This window comes from Eptesicus fuscus, chromosome 20, assembly GCF_027574615.1.
Source record: "Eptesicus fuscus isolate TK198812 chromosome 20, DD_ASM_mEF_20220401, whole genome shotgun sequence".
Lineage (NCBI taxonomy): Eukaryota > Metazoa > Chordata > Mammalia > Chiroptera > Vespertilionidae > Eptesicus > Eptesicus fuscus.
In genome coordinates, this window is record NC_072492.1 from 10,762,922 (window position 1) to 10,778,513 (window position 15,592).

Genomic DNA, 15,592 nt, shown 5'->3' on the forward strand with positions numbered 1-15,592 from the left:
CAGAAAGGAAAGTATAATTTATATATACAACCAATAAACCTGATACAGAAGAGGGGACTGGGACAGACCAGGAGTGAGTGTGAAAAGACTGGGGAAGGGCCAGCAAGAAAGTGAAGGGGCAGCGAAGAGGAAGTGGGGGGGTTCGCCATGCAAACTGCCACTCTCCTCAGCCCCTCCTGGGGAAGAGGGTGTGCGTGCCCGCGTATCCCTAGCCTGCTCTCCATTTTTTTTCTCTGGTCCTAAAAGCAAATAGTCCCCTGACTAGTCCCCTGCCTCACACACTCAAATTTAGTCTGTATTCAGGCCTTCAGGAGAAAGGGGAGAAGTCCTCAAAGAACCTGAGCCCCAGAGCTGGGGGTTCCCCCAACGTCTGGCCCATTGTTCTCTCCCACCCTTTCTAGGTTACCTGGGTCCCTAGGACAGATTGGGGAGCTCCTCTTTGGCTTGAGGGAGTATCGCCCAACCATTACTCTCTTTGTAGGGGTGGTTCTTGGCCCCTGTGGAGGGGGTAAGATGCCCAACACAAGATGCCAGTACACAGGAGGTAACTGAGCCAGTGAATGGCGCCTTTATTCTGAGGCGGAACAGCAATGGACTCCCTTGTAACTGCTCCACACTCTATTTAAGGAGAGGTAAGGGAAGGAAACATGCAGCCACCCCTCCTCTTCCCTTTCTCTCTGCCAGGGCTCATCGTCATCCTTATCTAAAGTCCCCCTCCTCCTTCAAAGCTCCCTTTCCTCCACCGGAAGTTCCTAAAGGCCAGGCAGTGCTAATCCCCCACCTCTGCACAAGATGGAGCTTATATTGCAGGAATGAAGGCTCCACCTCTTACCTCCCCACAACCATTTATTGGGAAGCTGTGTATGTTTGGCAGTGGAGGATAAAGGTTCTTGGAAGACCCTGCTAACCAATTCCCACCCAGACCTCTTCTCACCAGCACAGTCTTCAAAGCGTGGTGGGGAAGATGTGTGGGAGTGGAGAAAGACCAAGGGCCCTTCTTGAAAAGAGGAGTCAGAGAGAGGGGCAAAGGGGCTCCTAGCCCTGTGGTGGCCCAGCGGGTGGGGAAGGCGGAGGATTGGCAGCAGACCCCAGAGCCTGAGCTGGGGGTCGGCCTCGGGCACGGGGCCTGGGTGAAGGGCAGGCCTGGGATCCAGTCAGTCGTCTATACAGATCACCTCCCCGGCTCGGGGCTCCTTCCGATCCAGCCCGTCTGACACTAATGCCCCCACCATTTCCTTCTCCTTCTTCACCAGCACTGGAGGGCCGTTGGTGGCGGCTGTTGGGAAAGGGGATAAGGAAGTCAAATCCCTACTTCACTCCCAAACATCACTTGCTGACAATAGTATATTCTCGTTCTCTCTCTTTTTTTGGTAATTGATTTCAGAGAGAGGAAGGGAGAGGGAGAGAGGGTTAGAAACATCAATAAGGAGTCTGGCCAGCATGGCTCAGTGGTTGAGCATCGACCTATGAACCAGGAAGTCATGGTTTGATTCTCGGTTAGGGCATATGCCCGGGTTGCGGTCTTATCCTCAGTGTGGGGCATGCAGGAGGCAGCCAATCGATGATTCTCTCATCACTGATATTTCTCTCTCTCTCTCTCCCTCCCTTCCTCTCTGAAATCAATAAAAATATATTTTAAAAAAACAAAAACAAAAAATATCAATGATGAGAGAGAATCACTGATCAGCTACCTCCTGCTCGCCCCAACTGGGGACCAAGCGTGACCTCCTGGTTCATGGGTCACGACTGAGCCACAATGGCCGGGCAGTATATTCTCATTTCTAAGCCACCTCATGCCACTTGCCGTTGTCCAGGGTAGGGGTGGTAAGACCAGAGCAAACACCTCTCCCTGAGATTCTCCCTTGTGCCACATGATGGAACACATGCTCCAACTCTCACTATACCCCCTTCTCATTCATATTCTCTTTCCCTGAAGTAGCCCAGATGGAGGAGGCTCAGGTAAGAGATACCAAGATGCTGAACCACTGAAACCCTGGATGAGGTTTTTTGGGCAAGGAAATGGAAGAGAAGCTCAGAAAGGGGTGGGAAGAATAAACCCCAGAACAACTCCATTCCATAAAACACTGGGTATTTCCAAGGAAATGAGATGGGCTGGAGCAGTAAAAGATAGCTGAGCAGGGAGAAGCTTGGAAAAGGAGGAATGAGAGGGAGTCAGCTGACCTGTGATGAAGGACCCTGCAGGCATCTGGCTGTAATTGGCGCCTGCGGCGGCCAGAGCCCCTACGGGAGCGGTGCTGAAGGCCGCCCCGTACCCCGGAGGTGTAGCGTAGGGACCCGGGGGAAAGACCTGGAATAGAGAGGGAACCCAAGTTAGAGAGTCCCCAGTCTGAAAGGAAATAAGCTGAAGGGAAAACGTTAAGGACCAAATTCTAGAACTACTGAGGGGTATAATATACAGGAGACTCGAGGGTGATGAGTATACTAGAGTAAGTCGTTTTTCCAGATTGTATAGGATTCAATGTAAGTATGTGTACATGCAGGAGTACCAACAGGGAGAATGGAATTAGAGGGAAAGGAGGTTACCGGTGTGGGGTGAGGCTCCGTGCCCTTGCTGGCCAGCCGGCTGAGGATGCTGCGCTCGGACATCTGAAGGCGGGCTGCGATGGGGGGTATTCGAGACAGCGTGGCTGGCAGGCGGGTCACGTCTGCCTTCATGTCGCTCAGCAACTCCTCCAGCTGGTTCAGAACTGGGGCCCGGGCCATGGAGAAAGAAAGGCAAGAGAAAGACAGGGAAAGGGAGAGATGGAGCCAGGAAAAGAGATGAAGAGTCAGATGGACAGATAAAGTCAGAAAAAGAGAATGAGAGGACACAGATGTCAAAGAACCAGAGAAGAAGAGAATGACAGAAGTACACAGAAAAAGAGCGACTCAGTGAGTAGGTAAGTGACAGGTAAAGAGGCAGAGAGACCAGATCATCACAGAGACAGATGGAGAGAGAAGGAAAAGGGAATATGGAGAAAAGGAGGATAGGGGAGGACATTGGAAGACATAGGGGCGGGGAGTTGTCAGAACATCCCATACTGGAAGAAGGAAGTTTTGGGGTTGGGGATGATAGGGAGGAAATAGGAGGTGTGGGGAGGTGGTAAGTGGTGTCAAAGATTTAAGGATCAAGGTTTTAATATGTAAGGGGGGAGGGAGGTTAGAGGGTCAGCATTAGGAATCAAAGGGTCCAGGAGTCAATTACTACATCAGATAGGATTAGATGGTTAAAGGGCCTTGGAATTCGATATTTTATTTTCAAGGTAAGAAGGTTTGGGAGGAAGGGTTGAAGGTCAAAGGGAAGTTTCATGGGGTAAGGTCAGAGGGTGGGATGGTGGTAGTTTCCGCCTCGTGGGGTGAATGAGATCTGAGGAATGTGATTTGTGGGATTGGGGATAAGGACTTTTGTGGCTCTACACAGGCCAAGGCCCCAGAGAGGGTGCTATCAGCAGTATGGCAGGCATGTGGGTCAGTGAAGATCATCTACACTTTGGAGGGGATGTGTCATAGTCTCATGGAGTTCTGGGGAGAAAGTCCCTCTCTTAAGCACTGATGTGAATGCTATTAGGCAAGGATGAGAGTTGGCTGCACAAACCCTAGAGGCTAAAAGCCAGGTGGGTTAGGGGTGGGGTTAGAGGTCAGAGGGGGTTGGTTCAGAGGGTAAAGGGGTCAGAGGGGTGGGAAGATTTTGAGGGGTGCGGGGTGAAGACTTACGCAGCGTTGTGGGCCCTCCCCCGCGCGGGGCCGCCGCGGCCCTTACCCTTGTGCAGTACGGCGTTGGCCGGCTTGTTCCCCGCCAGCGACTCCTTGGAGAGGTGCTGGTGGCTCTCAGCCAGGCACTCGGCCTCGGCGAAGCGGGCGTGGAGGGCCATGGCGGGGTGCGCCGGCTCCTGTGATAGGTTCAGGTAGGCCGCCCGCCGAAGCTGCTCCTCAATCACCAGCGCCTGCTCCAGGAGCTGAGGGCAGGGGGAGGGGGGTTAGTGCAGGGTCTGCCAGCAGTGGGTGAGTGGACGGTGAGCCAGATTGGAGACCACATTGCTCTCACTGCTGACCCAGGGCATCCCCACTCTACACCAGTACCGACCCTAGCACCAACGCAGATCCAGACCAGTCACAAACACAAGCTTACACTCCAGCCTTGGCCTCGAGCATCACCATCACCACCACCCTCAAGGTGTTAACCTTCCCTACAGTCCAACCAGATTGGGCCCACCTCTGACCCAAGCCCCTCTTCAATACTGTTCCTTTTGTTCCTCATCCCCACCTTGAATCTCCGGGCCAGAAACTTATTTTTCATCTCCAGAAAGTTCCCCTTATTGGCTTCAGTTTTAAATGGCTCATTGATAATGGCAAACTGAGCATCATTCTGGATGTCCTGCCACCGTGCATAGCCATGGCTGCCAATGAAGGAAGAGGACCATCAAGGAATTTAACAGGAATGGACTGGGCTTGATCTCCCCAAAGTGTGGCACTATGCCCCCTTCTCTGGGTGTGGACTCCTCTTCCCTGTAATTCCCCTCTCTCTAGGTTGTGAGAACCGTTTTTTTCTTGTATTTGTATCAAAAGATACAGAACAATCCCAGCCAGAAGCCAATAGTCATGTCTTCGGTGCCAGATTTCATTGAGTTTCCCCGAGGAAATAGCTGCCCGTTCCTCATTCTGCCACAGTGTGTGAAGCTCTGAAAAGAGGATGGAAGACAGATGAGGCATCAGGAATTTTCAAATCACATCCAACAAACAGGTAGAGAAGAGGGAACTGAATAGTGGAGGAGGACACTAAGGCTCTTTATGAGGGACAGGTCAAGGTTAGAGTAGAGTTAAGAATAAAAGTAATTACAAACAAGGTTCAAGTTAGGATTAAGAATAAAGGTAGAGCCCAGCCGGCGTGGCTCAGTAGTTGAGCGTCAACCTATGAACCAGGAAGTCAGGGTTTGATTCCTGGTCAGGGCACATGCCCAGTGTGGGGCGTGCAGAAGGCAGCTGATCAATGATTCTCTCTCATCATTGATGTTTCTCTCTTTCTTTCCCTCTCCCTTACTCTCTGAAATCGATAAAAAATGTAGTAAAAAAAATAGATAAAGATAGAATTAAAGACAACTTTAGAGTTAGGAGTATACTAGTACTTAAGAAGGACTGAGGGCAAGGAGTAGAGACAGTATGTATCATTTCATTGGCAATTACTTGGAATTAAAGGCCTCAGGCAAAAAGAGAAACCCCATGAGGATGAGCAAATCCCAGTGAAAAATAGATGGCAGTAAGAGACACCCACCCACCTGTAAAGCCACCATCTGCAATATTGAACATGAACCGTGGCTTCTCTGCCTTCTCCTCACGTCGCCCATTGGACCGTGGCTCGTCTCGAGGCCCAGCTCGAAGCTCCCGGCCCCCTTTAACATCTTCTGCTAGGGCAGATGGGACACAGCTCACACCTGAGGAGTCTCCTTCCAGATCCCAAGACTACACCCTGTACTCTGCTGGAACTTGGAACAGCAACCCACCAGGTGCCAGGCATTTGGTCCCCCAGACTCCACCTCCCCTGATTCCCTCAGGTTCCCAAGTGTACAGTCCTTCCACCCATTACCTCTCTTGCCCAAATCCCCTGTTTCCCCCTCTGGCCTCTCCCTGTGTTCCTGTCCATCCAACGGCTTCTCCTCCCCCCTCTCTCCTGGCGTCGACTCTGTGGCTGTGGGAGGGGGTAAGGGACAGGAAGGGAGAATGTCACCCTCATTTCCTGAACCCAGAAGAGGGAACCCCCAAATTCTAAGCCCATCACCCCTAAGTCCATGCACCCACCTGACTTCTCTCTGTCCCCCCGGTACCCAGGTTCAGGCTCCATCTCTCCAGCTACCCCTGGCTCCTCATCCTCTAGAGGAATCTTCCTTGACTCCAGCCGTTCCCCGAGCGATAGGGCTGGGCTAGGGGCATCAGCCTGGAAGACAATGAATCTGGATGAACTGGGGGGTTCCCAGACACCTGGCCTTCAAGACCCCCATTCCTTCTCCTTAGAGGAGCCAGGTAGCCACACACCTCTGTCTCCATCTTCTCCCCGATTTTGCTATTCTTCTCTGGCTTCTCCTCCTGGTTTTCAGCTTCATCCTTCTCAAGTGGTGTCCTTATGCCATCTCCTTTCTCACTTGGAGCTGGAGTAGCTACAGGGGGAAGGCAGAGTGAAGAAGGCAGAAACTCCCCACCTTGACTCCAATTCCTCTGTGTCTCGCCCCATCCGATCCTGGCCTCATCTCCATCTCTCCAACTATGCTGACCCAATTACCAGGTTTAGAGGTGCATGGACTGTTTGTAGCAGAAGCCTCAGGGGTGGTGGGAGACGTTTTGGTAGGAGAGGAGGCTCTGGAGGAGCGCTTAGAGTCAGCACTGGGGTCAGGCATCAGCTCAGGCATCGACCAGCGCCCATTGATGTGCTCAAACTCCTGTACCTGAGGGGAGAGGGAGAGTCACAGACACAAGGATCTGCTTTGAGCAATGGACCCAAAGGAGGTCCAGTCCCCTCTGTCTCATTTTGAACCAGCCTGAGTCTGGAACTCAGGGACGCAAGACAGAGGAAGGACAGGGGCCAATCAGCTTGGCCCTTTTGGTGAGGGGAAGACTGATACCTTCTTATTTTTTAAAATAATTCTTTATTGTTGAAAGTATTACATAAGTCCCTCTTTTCCCCCCATGGGCCCCCTCCAGCCCGCCCCAGACCCAGGCCCAGGCCCTAACCGCCCCATTGTCTGTGTGCATGGGCCATGTGATACCTTCTTCTTGACGAGAGACATGACTCCAATGCGGGTCAACACTTGCTGGCGACTCAGGCCCTCCCGAGGGACCCCGTCAGCAAATGTTTCAGAGCCGTCTGCCCCGGGCTCACAGAGATGGCGCATGAACAAAGACACATAGGCCCTAAGACGCATGGGGATTGAAGGTGGGTTAGAAGAGCCTTAAGAAGGACAGGGGTTACAGAACCCCTGAACCCTAAATTCCTGAGGTGCCTCCAGGGGTCCTCCTGAGCCTCTCCAAATCCTAAACCCCCATCTGCCCCTCCCCTTGTTCTTCCACGGTCTCCTTGGCTTTGGTACTTCATTCCTAGGCCCCATCAGTCAGCTCCTCATCCTTCTCACCAGCTCCCCTTCCCGGTTAATGGCCAAATAAATGTGAGGCAAGGACAGTCTAGGTGAGGCTCCTTTCTTAACGACCTCTCCCATGGGGAAGGAAGCCCAGCCTCTCTACTCTCAGCTCGTCTGAGGGAAGGTGGGTCAGGCTAAGCCCACCTCCCAGGAAACCGAGCCAGGAACTGTTGTACGGCAGGGAGCATGATGGTCAGCTGAGTAAGATTACATCATATGGTGGCCAAGAGGAAGGAAGTAACACCCAAAGCTCTTACCCTTTCATCCAACTCTGTCCCGCATCACCCACACTCACTTGAACTCTTTCTCAGTCTTGCCCCTTAGGTCTCGCACCAGCCACTGAGTGGTGAAGGCATCCTGCGGCGGCATCCCCCAGCGCATCACAGCATTGAGGAAAGCCTTCCGCTGACGGGTGTTGAATCCCAACACCTAACGAGAGGAGGAAGTGGGTGATGATGTCCAGGCATCTCATTTCTTGGTCCTTTCTCCCTCAGTGACTCAATTTCCAACCCCAGCTTTCATTCTCTCCTGGGGCGCCTGGGCCCAGCTCTCACCTCAATGTTTCCCCCAACGCGAGCCAGCAGTGGAGGCAGTGGCTTATCTTTTTCATTTCGGAGCTGCCTCTTTGACTGTCGACGCCCTGGACAGGGATGACCCCAGTAAATAGATCCATTACTTCTTCCACCCCCCGAGTCCTTGCCAACACCCCATCCCCATAAGAAACAGAACTTGGGGAAGGCCTGTGACATGTCTGAGGCACTTCGAATTTTCTTCCAAGCACTTTCAGAACTACTAACTCATTAGGTCTAAAAGAATCAAGTCATATTGAAAAATTAGTATTAAATATTTGATGCAAGCAAGATTACTGATGGGAATGTAAAATGATGTAACCTTTCTTTATCTTTCATTTAGGCATCTAAGCCTGTGTGGTTATATACGCCAAATTTTAACAATGGTGAGGTTAGGGATATTTCTTCCTTTCTGCTTATCTGTAATCTTCTCTTTTTCTTTTTTTTAAAAAAGGCATTTATTTATATAAAAACTGGGCTTAAAGGACAATAGGAAGTGAAATGAGAAGAGATGTGGTAGAAAGTCAGGAAAGTAGATGCCACCTTCAGGACGCTCATCAAAGTCTTCATCTTCCTCCTCTGATCCCACTGAGTATTCTGACTGGTTATCTGCAAGGGGAAAGGACTTAGTGGTCAGTGATGGCTCCCTGGACAAGCCCTTTCCTCCTGGATGCCTCCTGGGGATGCTGGATGACAGTCCACAGTCTGACTTCAAAGCCATATATCCGAACCATGTCCACTCACCACACACCTTGTCTCTGATACCTCCTGAATCCTGTGTAACCCACTCTAACAAGGACTCCTGGGTGTCCACAGGAGCCCTCCACAACCACCAAATAGTTTAGATCACTTGCAAACCCACCTGGCCTCTGGGTAGCTCCTACTGATCCTTCCTAATCTCTTTCCCCTTTAAGAAGGAAGGCCCGACTTCTAGGCCTCTCTCTTTCCTACTAAATGTTCCCAGCCTCAGGCCCTTCCTCAGCACTCTTTGCTTCTCAGTTCCTGCATTGGGGCATGGGGAGTGGAGGGAGTGCAGTCCTCACCTTGGTCCTCCTGAGCAGCATCATTGTAGTTAACTTGCTTGCGAACCCTCTTGCCCTTGCCGAGATTCCGGGCTAGGTCTTCCTGTTGTTGCTCATAGTGATGCCTCAGCAGCTTTTCCCAGTAGTCAGGATCCACATTCTCCTCCTGCTTGATGATCTCTCGTTCGATCTCCTCAATCTGAACAGCAGCAGAATGAATGCTGGTGGCTTCCCTCTTCACCCAGTCCTTTTACCTCCTGCCTCCTAGATCTCAACTCTGCATAAATTTTCTAGACATTGCACATTTTCCTTTTCCTTATCTCTTACCTTCAGTACGCTTCTCCTTGTTATTTCCCTTTCGAAACCTCTCCTCTAGTGCCCTCTGCGTCCCTCCTGCTCTGACTCAGAAAGTACCCTTCCATGTGTAGCAGTGCAGTGCTTTCTGTGCCTAAGTCTTTCTCCAAAGTCCAATTTGACCCATTAGACCAAGAAGTTGTTTGTGGTTCACTACTGCTCTTAGCTGGGCACTAAGATAAAAGATCAGATAAAAAACAAAAGGAAAGGGATCCTCCTCCTTTGAGGTCCAGTAAAGGAAACTGCCCTTCAGAGCTGGCCTGGGATAGACAGTACCTACCTAGCCCAGCCTCTCACCTTGTCTTCCTCCCGCACCACATACTGGGCCACCTTGAAGGAACTGAGATATTCGTTCATATTCTGCACATCAGTGTCTTCAGTTGCATCCTGGTTTCGGTCCAACAGCCGAGCAATGGCCTCATTGTCATAGTGGATCACACTGCTGTCCTCCTCCTTGTTCTCCCCTGGTAGAGATGGGGAACAAGAGGGAACTCTTGAGTTCCAACCAAAATCTTGGGCAGAACTTTAAAAAGATCAAAGGAAAGCATTCCACTTTGCTTCCCTTCCACAGGAGCTCTGGAGAAGGCCCTTTCCCTGGAAGTCAAGGTAGTGATTTGTTATTTCAACCCTCCATGTAAGGAAAGGGGCCAATCTTTCTCCACAGACTGAACAGAATAGCTTTTCTTCAAGGGTTTCAGAAGAGAAGTGCTCACGGGAGAGCAGGGGCCAGTTTTCCAAAGTTGCAAAAGAGGTTCTCACCCTCGTTTTCATCCTTAAATAGTTCCTCAGTGCCAAATTTGAGGATGTCATCCAGCTCCTGCTTGGACATGGAGCCCGCCTTGGAGCCCAGCCCAGGACGCACTACCAGATGTGTCAGCATCATCTTTCTCTTGGCCACTTGTGTGATTCGCTCTTCCACTGATGCACGAGTCACAAACCGGTAAATCATTACTTTGTTGGCCTGGCCGATTCGATGAGCGCGGCTAAAGGCCTGCGGGAGAGGGAGAAAGTGAGGACGGGCCAGGGGAGAGGCAGAGGAGATGCCATCCACATGCTCAGGAAAGGAGGCCGGAAGGAAGAGTCTTCTATCTGTCCCCCCAGAGGTTTATTTCCTTCTTTTTGTTTTTTTGTTAATCAATTCCATTGATTTTTAGGGAGAGTAGAAGTGAGAGGAAAGGACACAGAGAAACATCAATGTGAGAGAAACACATCGATTTGTTGCCTCCTGCACGAGCCCGACTAGGGCCTGGGCCAGGAAGGAGCCTGCAACCAAGGTACGTGCCCTTGACTAGAATCGAACCCGGGACCCTTTGGTCTGTAGGCCAATGCTCTATCCACTGAGCCAAACTGGCTAGGGGCCCCCAGAACATGACACACCCTCCCCTCCATGAACCAAATAGTGCAGAAGCTCTAGGAGGCGAGTTCCCACCTGGATGTCATTATGAGGGTTCCAGTCAGAATCGAAGATGATGACAGTGTCTGCAGTGGCCAGATTGATGCCCAAGCCCCCAGCTCGGGTGGACAGGAGGAAGCAGAATTGTTGGGCCCCAGGAGCTAGGAGGTGTGAATGAGGAGATAAGGCTTTTCTTGTAGCCAGCAATTCAGTCTACCTGCTCCTAGATGTTCCCGACTACAAACAACCAAGTCCCCAACTCAAAAGCCCAAGTGGCTAGTATACTCCCAGACGAGGCCCCTCCCAGCCCAGGGACCTATGCACTGGTTTCTCAGGCCTCCCACACATAGTAGGACCAAGGCATCTCCCCCCTTACCATTGAATCTATCGATGGCCTCCTGCCTCAGGGCACCAGTAATGCCACCATCGATGCGCTCATACTTGTAGCCTTCGTAGTCTAAGAAATCCTCCAGCAAGTCTAACATTTTGGTCATCTAGAGCAAGGGCAAAGAAGAGTCCAGAATGAGGAGGTAGTGGGGTGTGCCCTGGCTGTTCTGACTATGCCTTTACTTTCCCTCAACCCCAATCTTTACCCTTGTCCCCCTGCACTCCTATGCTCCCCTGGTGCTGCTTCCCCCACTCCCCCCCGCCTCATTCCACATTCTTGTCATAATTTCTTCTTGATTTCAGATCATTTCTCCTAAGGCAGAGACTCTTCTCTGAGACCCATGAAAAGTTTTCAAAGAAATCTATAAATTCTCTAAAAACCTGTATACAACTGTTTAATTGTGCAGCTTTTCTGGAGAGTGGACCCATAATTACGTAAGATTTCCAAAAGGTCTGTCTCTCCTCCCCTCTCCAATAAGGTTAAGAAATAGAAATGGTTACCAGTCCCCAGAGACCTCCTTGAAGAGGCAGATGGTTCACCCTTCCATTCTCTCCATGTGGCTTAAAAGAAACTGACTACAACTTCCAAAGAACAGGGACCAGAGTCCAAGAGGAACTTAGCTATAGCAGAAACTCTTAAGGGTGCAATCTCCTCATCTCTCATACCAGGGCAGGCACAGGAACGAGGTAAGGGATTAGTCTGACGGCGAGAATGAACTGCGGGGCTGGGTCACCTGTGAGAAGATGAGTACTCTGTGTCCTTGCTCCTTTAGCTTCCGCAGCATCTTCTGCAGCAGCATGAGCTTCCCAGACGCCTTAATAAGTGCCCCACCCTCATAAGCCCCACTGGGGAGTTTTGGGGACTCCTGAAAAAAAGGGAGAAAGGAGGAGAGGATAAGGAAACATACCCCTATATCCTAACTGTGCCTTGGAAAGCTAGAAGCCCAGATCCAGCCTCCACACCTTTTAAATTCCTACTCCTCTCAGAAATCCAGTCCCAGCTTCAGCCCTGTGCTCAACACCTCCCACTGTTAGAAAGCCAGGCATTTACTAATCAGTTCCCAGCTCTTGTATCTACCATAGCAGCCACAGGAAAGAGGTATGGATGGTTGCAGCACTTCTTAAGATCCATCATGATGTTAAGCAGTGACACTTGGTTCCCACCGCCTCGTGAATTCAAGGCCTCAAAATTTCGAGTCAGGATATACTTGTAGTATTTCCTAAAGACCAGGGTTGGGGGTAGAGAAGAGACATAATAAAAGAAATTATTATGATGTTGCACTTGATCACCAACTCTTGGAAAGCTGCCAACAAATGCCCAACCCCTAGTCCAGGTAACCCGCTTTGCATCTCACTTCTGCATGGGACTCAGCTCCACCCGAACGATGAGCTCTGTCTTGGCTGGCATGTTCTTAAAGACATCAGCCTTGAGCCTCCGAAGCATATGTGGCCCCAGCAAATCATGCAGTTTTTTAATCTGGTCTTCTTTGGATATGTCTGCAAACTCCTCCAGGAAGCCCTCCAGGTTGCTAGTAGCCAGGAAGAGATATGAACAGCTGTCAAGTTCTTTGCCTCTGACCTCAAGCTCTGTTCTTCACTTCAGATGAATCCTCTACCCACTTGTTTTAGCCCCTCCCCCTCTCATTTCTGCAGACTACCCTAAGGAGCTACTTACTTAAACCTTTCTGGCGTGAGGAAGTTCAGCAGATGGAAAAGCTCTTCCAGATTATTTTGCAATGGAGTCCCTGTTAGCAGTAACTTATGATCTATCTTGTAGCCATTGAGGACCCTGAAAAACTAGAAAATGGGACAAGAAGACAGGAGAAAGGGCCCATCAGTGGCAAATGGTTGGCCCACAGTGTCAACCTTTTCCTGCCTCCAGCTTCCATTTCCTCCAGGATCAGAGGCTGCAAATCCCTAGTCCTCACCCTCTTCCAACCTGGACTTCTCGCAGAGGGTCTCAGGCATCTTGCCTCATGGACTACAGAAAAGTCCCTGGTACTTAATATTTTAGGATTAAGGCAAGTAGGAGTCCACAACCTCAAGTTTCTGAGGCCTGAGTATCTCACTCACCTTGGACTGGTTGTTTTTGAGTCGATGGGCCTCATCCACCACGAGGCAAGCCCAGCGGATGGAGCCAAGTGCTGCCTGATCAATGGTGATCAACTCATACGATGTCAGGAGAACATGGAACTTCACCTGTGCCTCCCTCTGCCAACACAACATTATCCATTCAGTTGCCACCCGACACCCAAGCCCCTAAACCCCCATTTTCTACCGAGGCACCCGGTCCTGACCATGATTGCCAAAGGGAGTCAGTTATCCTGTCCTGAAACTTTGGCTCCATGCAGGGATTATTGAACATGGCCCCAAACTTTCACCACATGTCCAGTATGGACAGATCCATGTACACCCCTGGAAGTACCTACTACGTCTCCAGGGCAGGAATGCAGAGAGGTGAGGGTGGGCAAAGGAGGAAGAAGCTGAGTGAGGAATAAAGAAACTGAAATCCTGGTTGGGGCAAAGAAATGACAGATTTGAGGGTCTAAGAGGATATGAAGCAGAGGGGCTTACCTTCATCTTAAAGGCTTTCTTGCCACCTTTGATGGCATTATCTTCAAAGGAAAACTCATTCTCACGAATGATGGCCCGGCTGTCCTTGTCGCCCGTGTATGTCACCACATAGAACTTGGGTGCCCACATCTGGAACTCCCGCTCCCAATTAATGATGGTAGAGAGCGGGGCACTCACCAGGAAGGGACCCTTTGTGTGGCCCTGGGAGTACAGGGTAGGGGGGACCATTAGTCTAGGTCGTATACCCCAGTCCTCTGCCTGTCACACCCTCCCCCCATCCTCTGCCCTCATCCTCCGTCCCCTCATTCCGTAGTCCAGGCAACCTCAGCCTGGCTTCCCCCTCAGGAGCCCCAGAATTCAGCACCTCCTTATAGAGTGAGTAGAGGAAGACGATGGTTTGTATGGTCTTGCCCAGCCCCATCTCATCAGCCAGAATGGTGTCAGTGCCCTGGGCCCACGAGAAGCGTAGCCAGTTCAACCCTTCCAGCTGATACATGTGCAGTGTGCCTCCAGTGGCTGTGATAAACCGTGGCTGAGTCTCATATTTCACTGTAGGCTGTAGAGTTAAGAAGTCAAAAAGCTCAAGGGAACTGTCAGCTGTCTTGGTCTCCTCTCCCCTCCTCCCTGGCACTGATACCAAGTTGGATTACAATTCCTTCTACTATAGCCAGAGCTCATGAAAGTTCTAGCCTTTAGTCCCTCCCCCTCATTCCTTAAAACAACACCCAGCAGCACTGTGGGGAAGGAAACTGGTGCAAGAGCCCTATGTGCTTCTGTCTCTAGTGGCTCTCTCACTCTTTTTTATTTAATTTAATTTATTTTATTTTTTGGCTCTCTCGCTCTTATGCCAAAATTCCTAGCCACTCTTGGGGCAAGACTTAATATTGAAGAAAGAGCTACTACTCAAAGAAGTTGTTGAAACTCTGGGAAGTCTGTCATTGCCCCTGGGGAATGTTCCATCACCATGGCTCCAGAAATGAGAGAAAGGCCAAGTGAGAGGACTTACATCGTTAGTAGGAGAATTGGGAGGCCCATCACCCTGCAGCTCCTTCTTCTTCTTCTTATATTTTCGGGGCTGGGCGGGGTCCTCCCCCATAATTAGTTCTCTGGGAAAAGAGTGGGTCCTGAGTGAGGCCTGGTTCTTGGTACCCCCACTCTTCTGAACTCATTCCAGACCTATCTCCCACTTCCCATAACCTACATTTTCTCCCATTTCCTTTCTCCCAGGCTTTTTAAACTCACCCTTAGATTTCACCTCTACAGCTAACTCTCCTTACTCCTGAACATCCTCTTTCCCATTACTCAGGCTAAATCATATTTCTGTTCCACACACTGCCTCTTCACCAACCCCACCCCAAACAACCTAGCCCAGGTTCCCAATGTCCTAAATTCTAGATTGTGTCTGTCCCTACTGTACCTCATTTTATGCTAAAGGGTTAGCTTTTATGCCCCTATCCTCAGACGCCCTCTAACCCCTGACATAGCTCCCTTACCGGTGTCTCCAGTAGCTTTGCTTATGGTCTTCATATTCGGGGATATTCATTTCATCTTCCTCCCACGTGGACTGGTCATATGGCAAATCCCTCCATTTTACTAAATAGTGGTAATTTCCCTTTTTATCCACACTGTGGGACAGGAAGAGAAAAATAATATGGATCACAAGTAGGAAAAAATCATAATAAACACAATTATCAGCAAACATGCATAATTTGTCATTTAATCTTCAATGTTGGCCACTAAAAGGGAATTCAGAATGGCTGAAATACTACCCTCACTTTTCCAGAATGGCTTCCTAAAAATCAACTATCAAAAAACACCCTGGGGCCCTCGCTAGTTTGGCTCAGTGGATAAAGCGTCAGCCTTGGGACTGAAGGGTCTCAGGTTCAATTCCGGTCAAAGACACATACCTCGGTTGCAGGCTAGATCCCGGCCCTGGTTGGGGAATGTGTGGGAGGCAACCAGTTAATGTGCCTCTCTCACATTGATGTTTCTCTTTGTCTCTCCCCTTCCCTTCTACTCTCTCTAAATATCAATGGAAAAAATATTCTTGAGTGAGGATTAACAAAAAACAAACAAACAAACAAAAAGAAAACACACCACCCTGGGCTTCAATATCATTTGTTCACCCAATCCGTATTTACTAAGCATCTACTATATGCCAGGCACTGG

General features: G+C 50.2%; 1 protein-coding gene and 1 non-coding gene across 13 annotated transcripts in view; both read right to left on the bottom strand.

The window, feature by feature from the left end:
- CHD3 (chromodomain helicase DNA binding protein 3) overlaps positions 1-15,592 on the bottom strand; it is a 27,880-nt gene continuing 12,288 nt past the window's right edge. For 6 of the 12 annotated variants that reach the window (XM_054709698.1, XM_054709694.1, XM_054709697.1 and 3 more), the window contains exons 12-40: positions 14,917-15,048; positions 14,430-14,529; positions 13,788-13,979; positions 13,424-13,624; positions 12,923-13,060; positions 12,525-12,646; positions 12,205-12,378; positions 11,928-12,069; positions 11,584-11,715; positions 10,839-10,956; positions 10,499-10,623; positions 9,829-10,060; positions 9,367-9,533; positions 8,737-8,914; positions 8,237-8,302; positions 7,679-7,764; positions 7,420-7,553; positions 6,756-6,900; positions 6,272-6,434; positions 6,028-6,149; positions 5,794-5,929; positions 5,582-5,683; positions 5,274-5,402; positions 4,571-4,679; positions 4,265-4,397; positions 3,715-3,956; positions 2,545-2,708; positions 2,182-2,308; positions 1-1,276 (exon numbers count right to left, since the gene is read on the bottom strand). In XM_054709698.1, coding sequence (XP_054565673.1) covers positions 1,036-1,276; positions 2,182-2,308; positions 2,545-2,708; positions 3,715-3,956; positions 4,265-4,397; positions 4,571-4,679; positions 5,274-5,402; positions 5,582-5,683; positions 5,794-5,929; positions 6,028-6,149; positions 6,272-6,434; positions 6,756-6,900; positions 7,420-7,553; positions 7,679-7,764; positions 8,237-8,302; positions 8,737-8,914; positions 9,367-9,533; positions 9,829-10,060; positions 10,499-10,623; positions 10,839-10,956; positions 11,584-11,715; positions 11,928-12,069; positions 12,205-12,378; positions 12,525-12,646; positions 12,923-13,060; positions 13,424-13,624; positions 13,788-13,979; positions 14,430-14,529; positions 14,917-15,048 — 4,252 coding nt within the window. In that variant the 3' untranslated portion in view covers positions 1-1,035. The remainder of the gene's footprint in view (positions 1,277-2,181; positions 2,309-2,544; positions 2,709-3,714; positions 3,957-4,264; positions 4,398-4,570; positions 4,680-5,273; positions 5,403-5,581; positions 5,684-5,793; positions 5,930-6,027; positions 6,150-6,271; positions 6,435-6,755; positions 6,901-7,419; positions 7,554-7,678; positions 7,765-8,236; positions 8,303-8,736; positions 8,915-9,366; positions 9,534-9,828; positions 10,061-10,498; positions 10,624-10,838; positions 10,957-11,583; positions 11,716-11,927; positions 12,070-12,204; positions 12,379-12,524; positions 12,647-12,922; positions 13,061-13,423; positions 13,625-13,787; positions 13,980-14,429; positions 14,530-14,916; positions 15,049-15,592) is intronic. The other 6 variants (XM_054709704.1, XM_054709701.1, XM_054709702.1 and 3 more) reach the window with 5 other exon arrangements.
- On the bottom strand, positions 7,148-7,287 carry LOC114227086 (small Cajal body-specific RNA 21). The gene has a single exon (XR_003613181.1). It is a non-coding gene; the product is annotated as a small Cajal body-specific RNA 21 (non-coding RNA).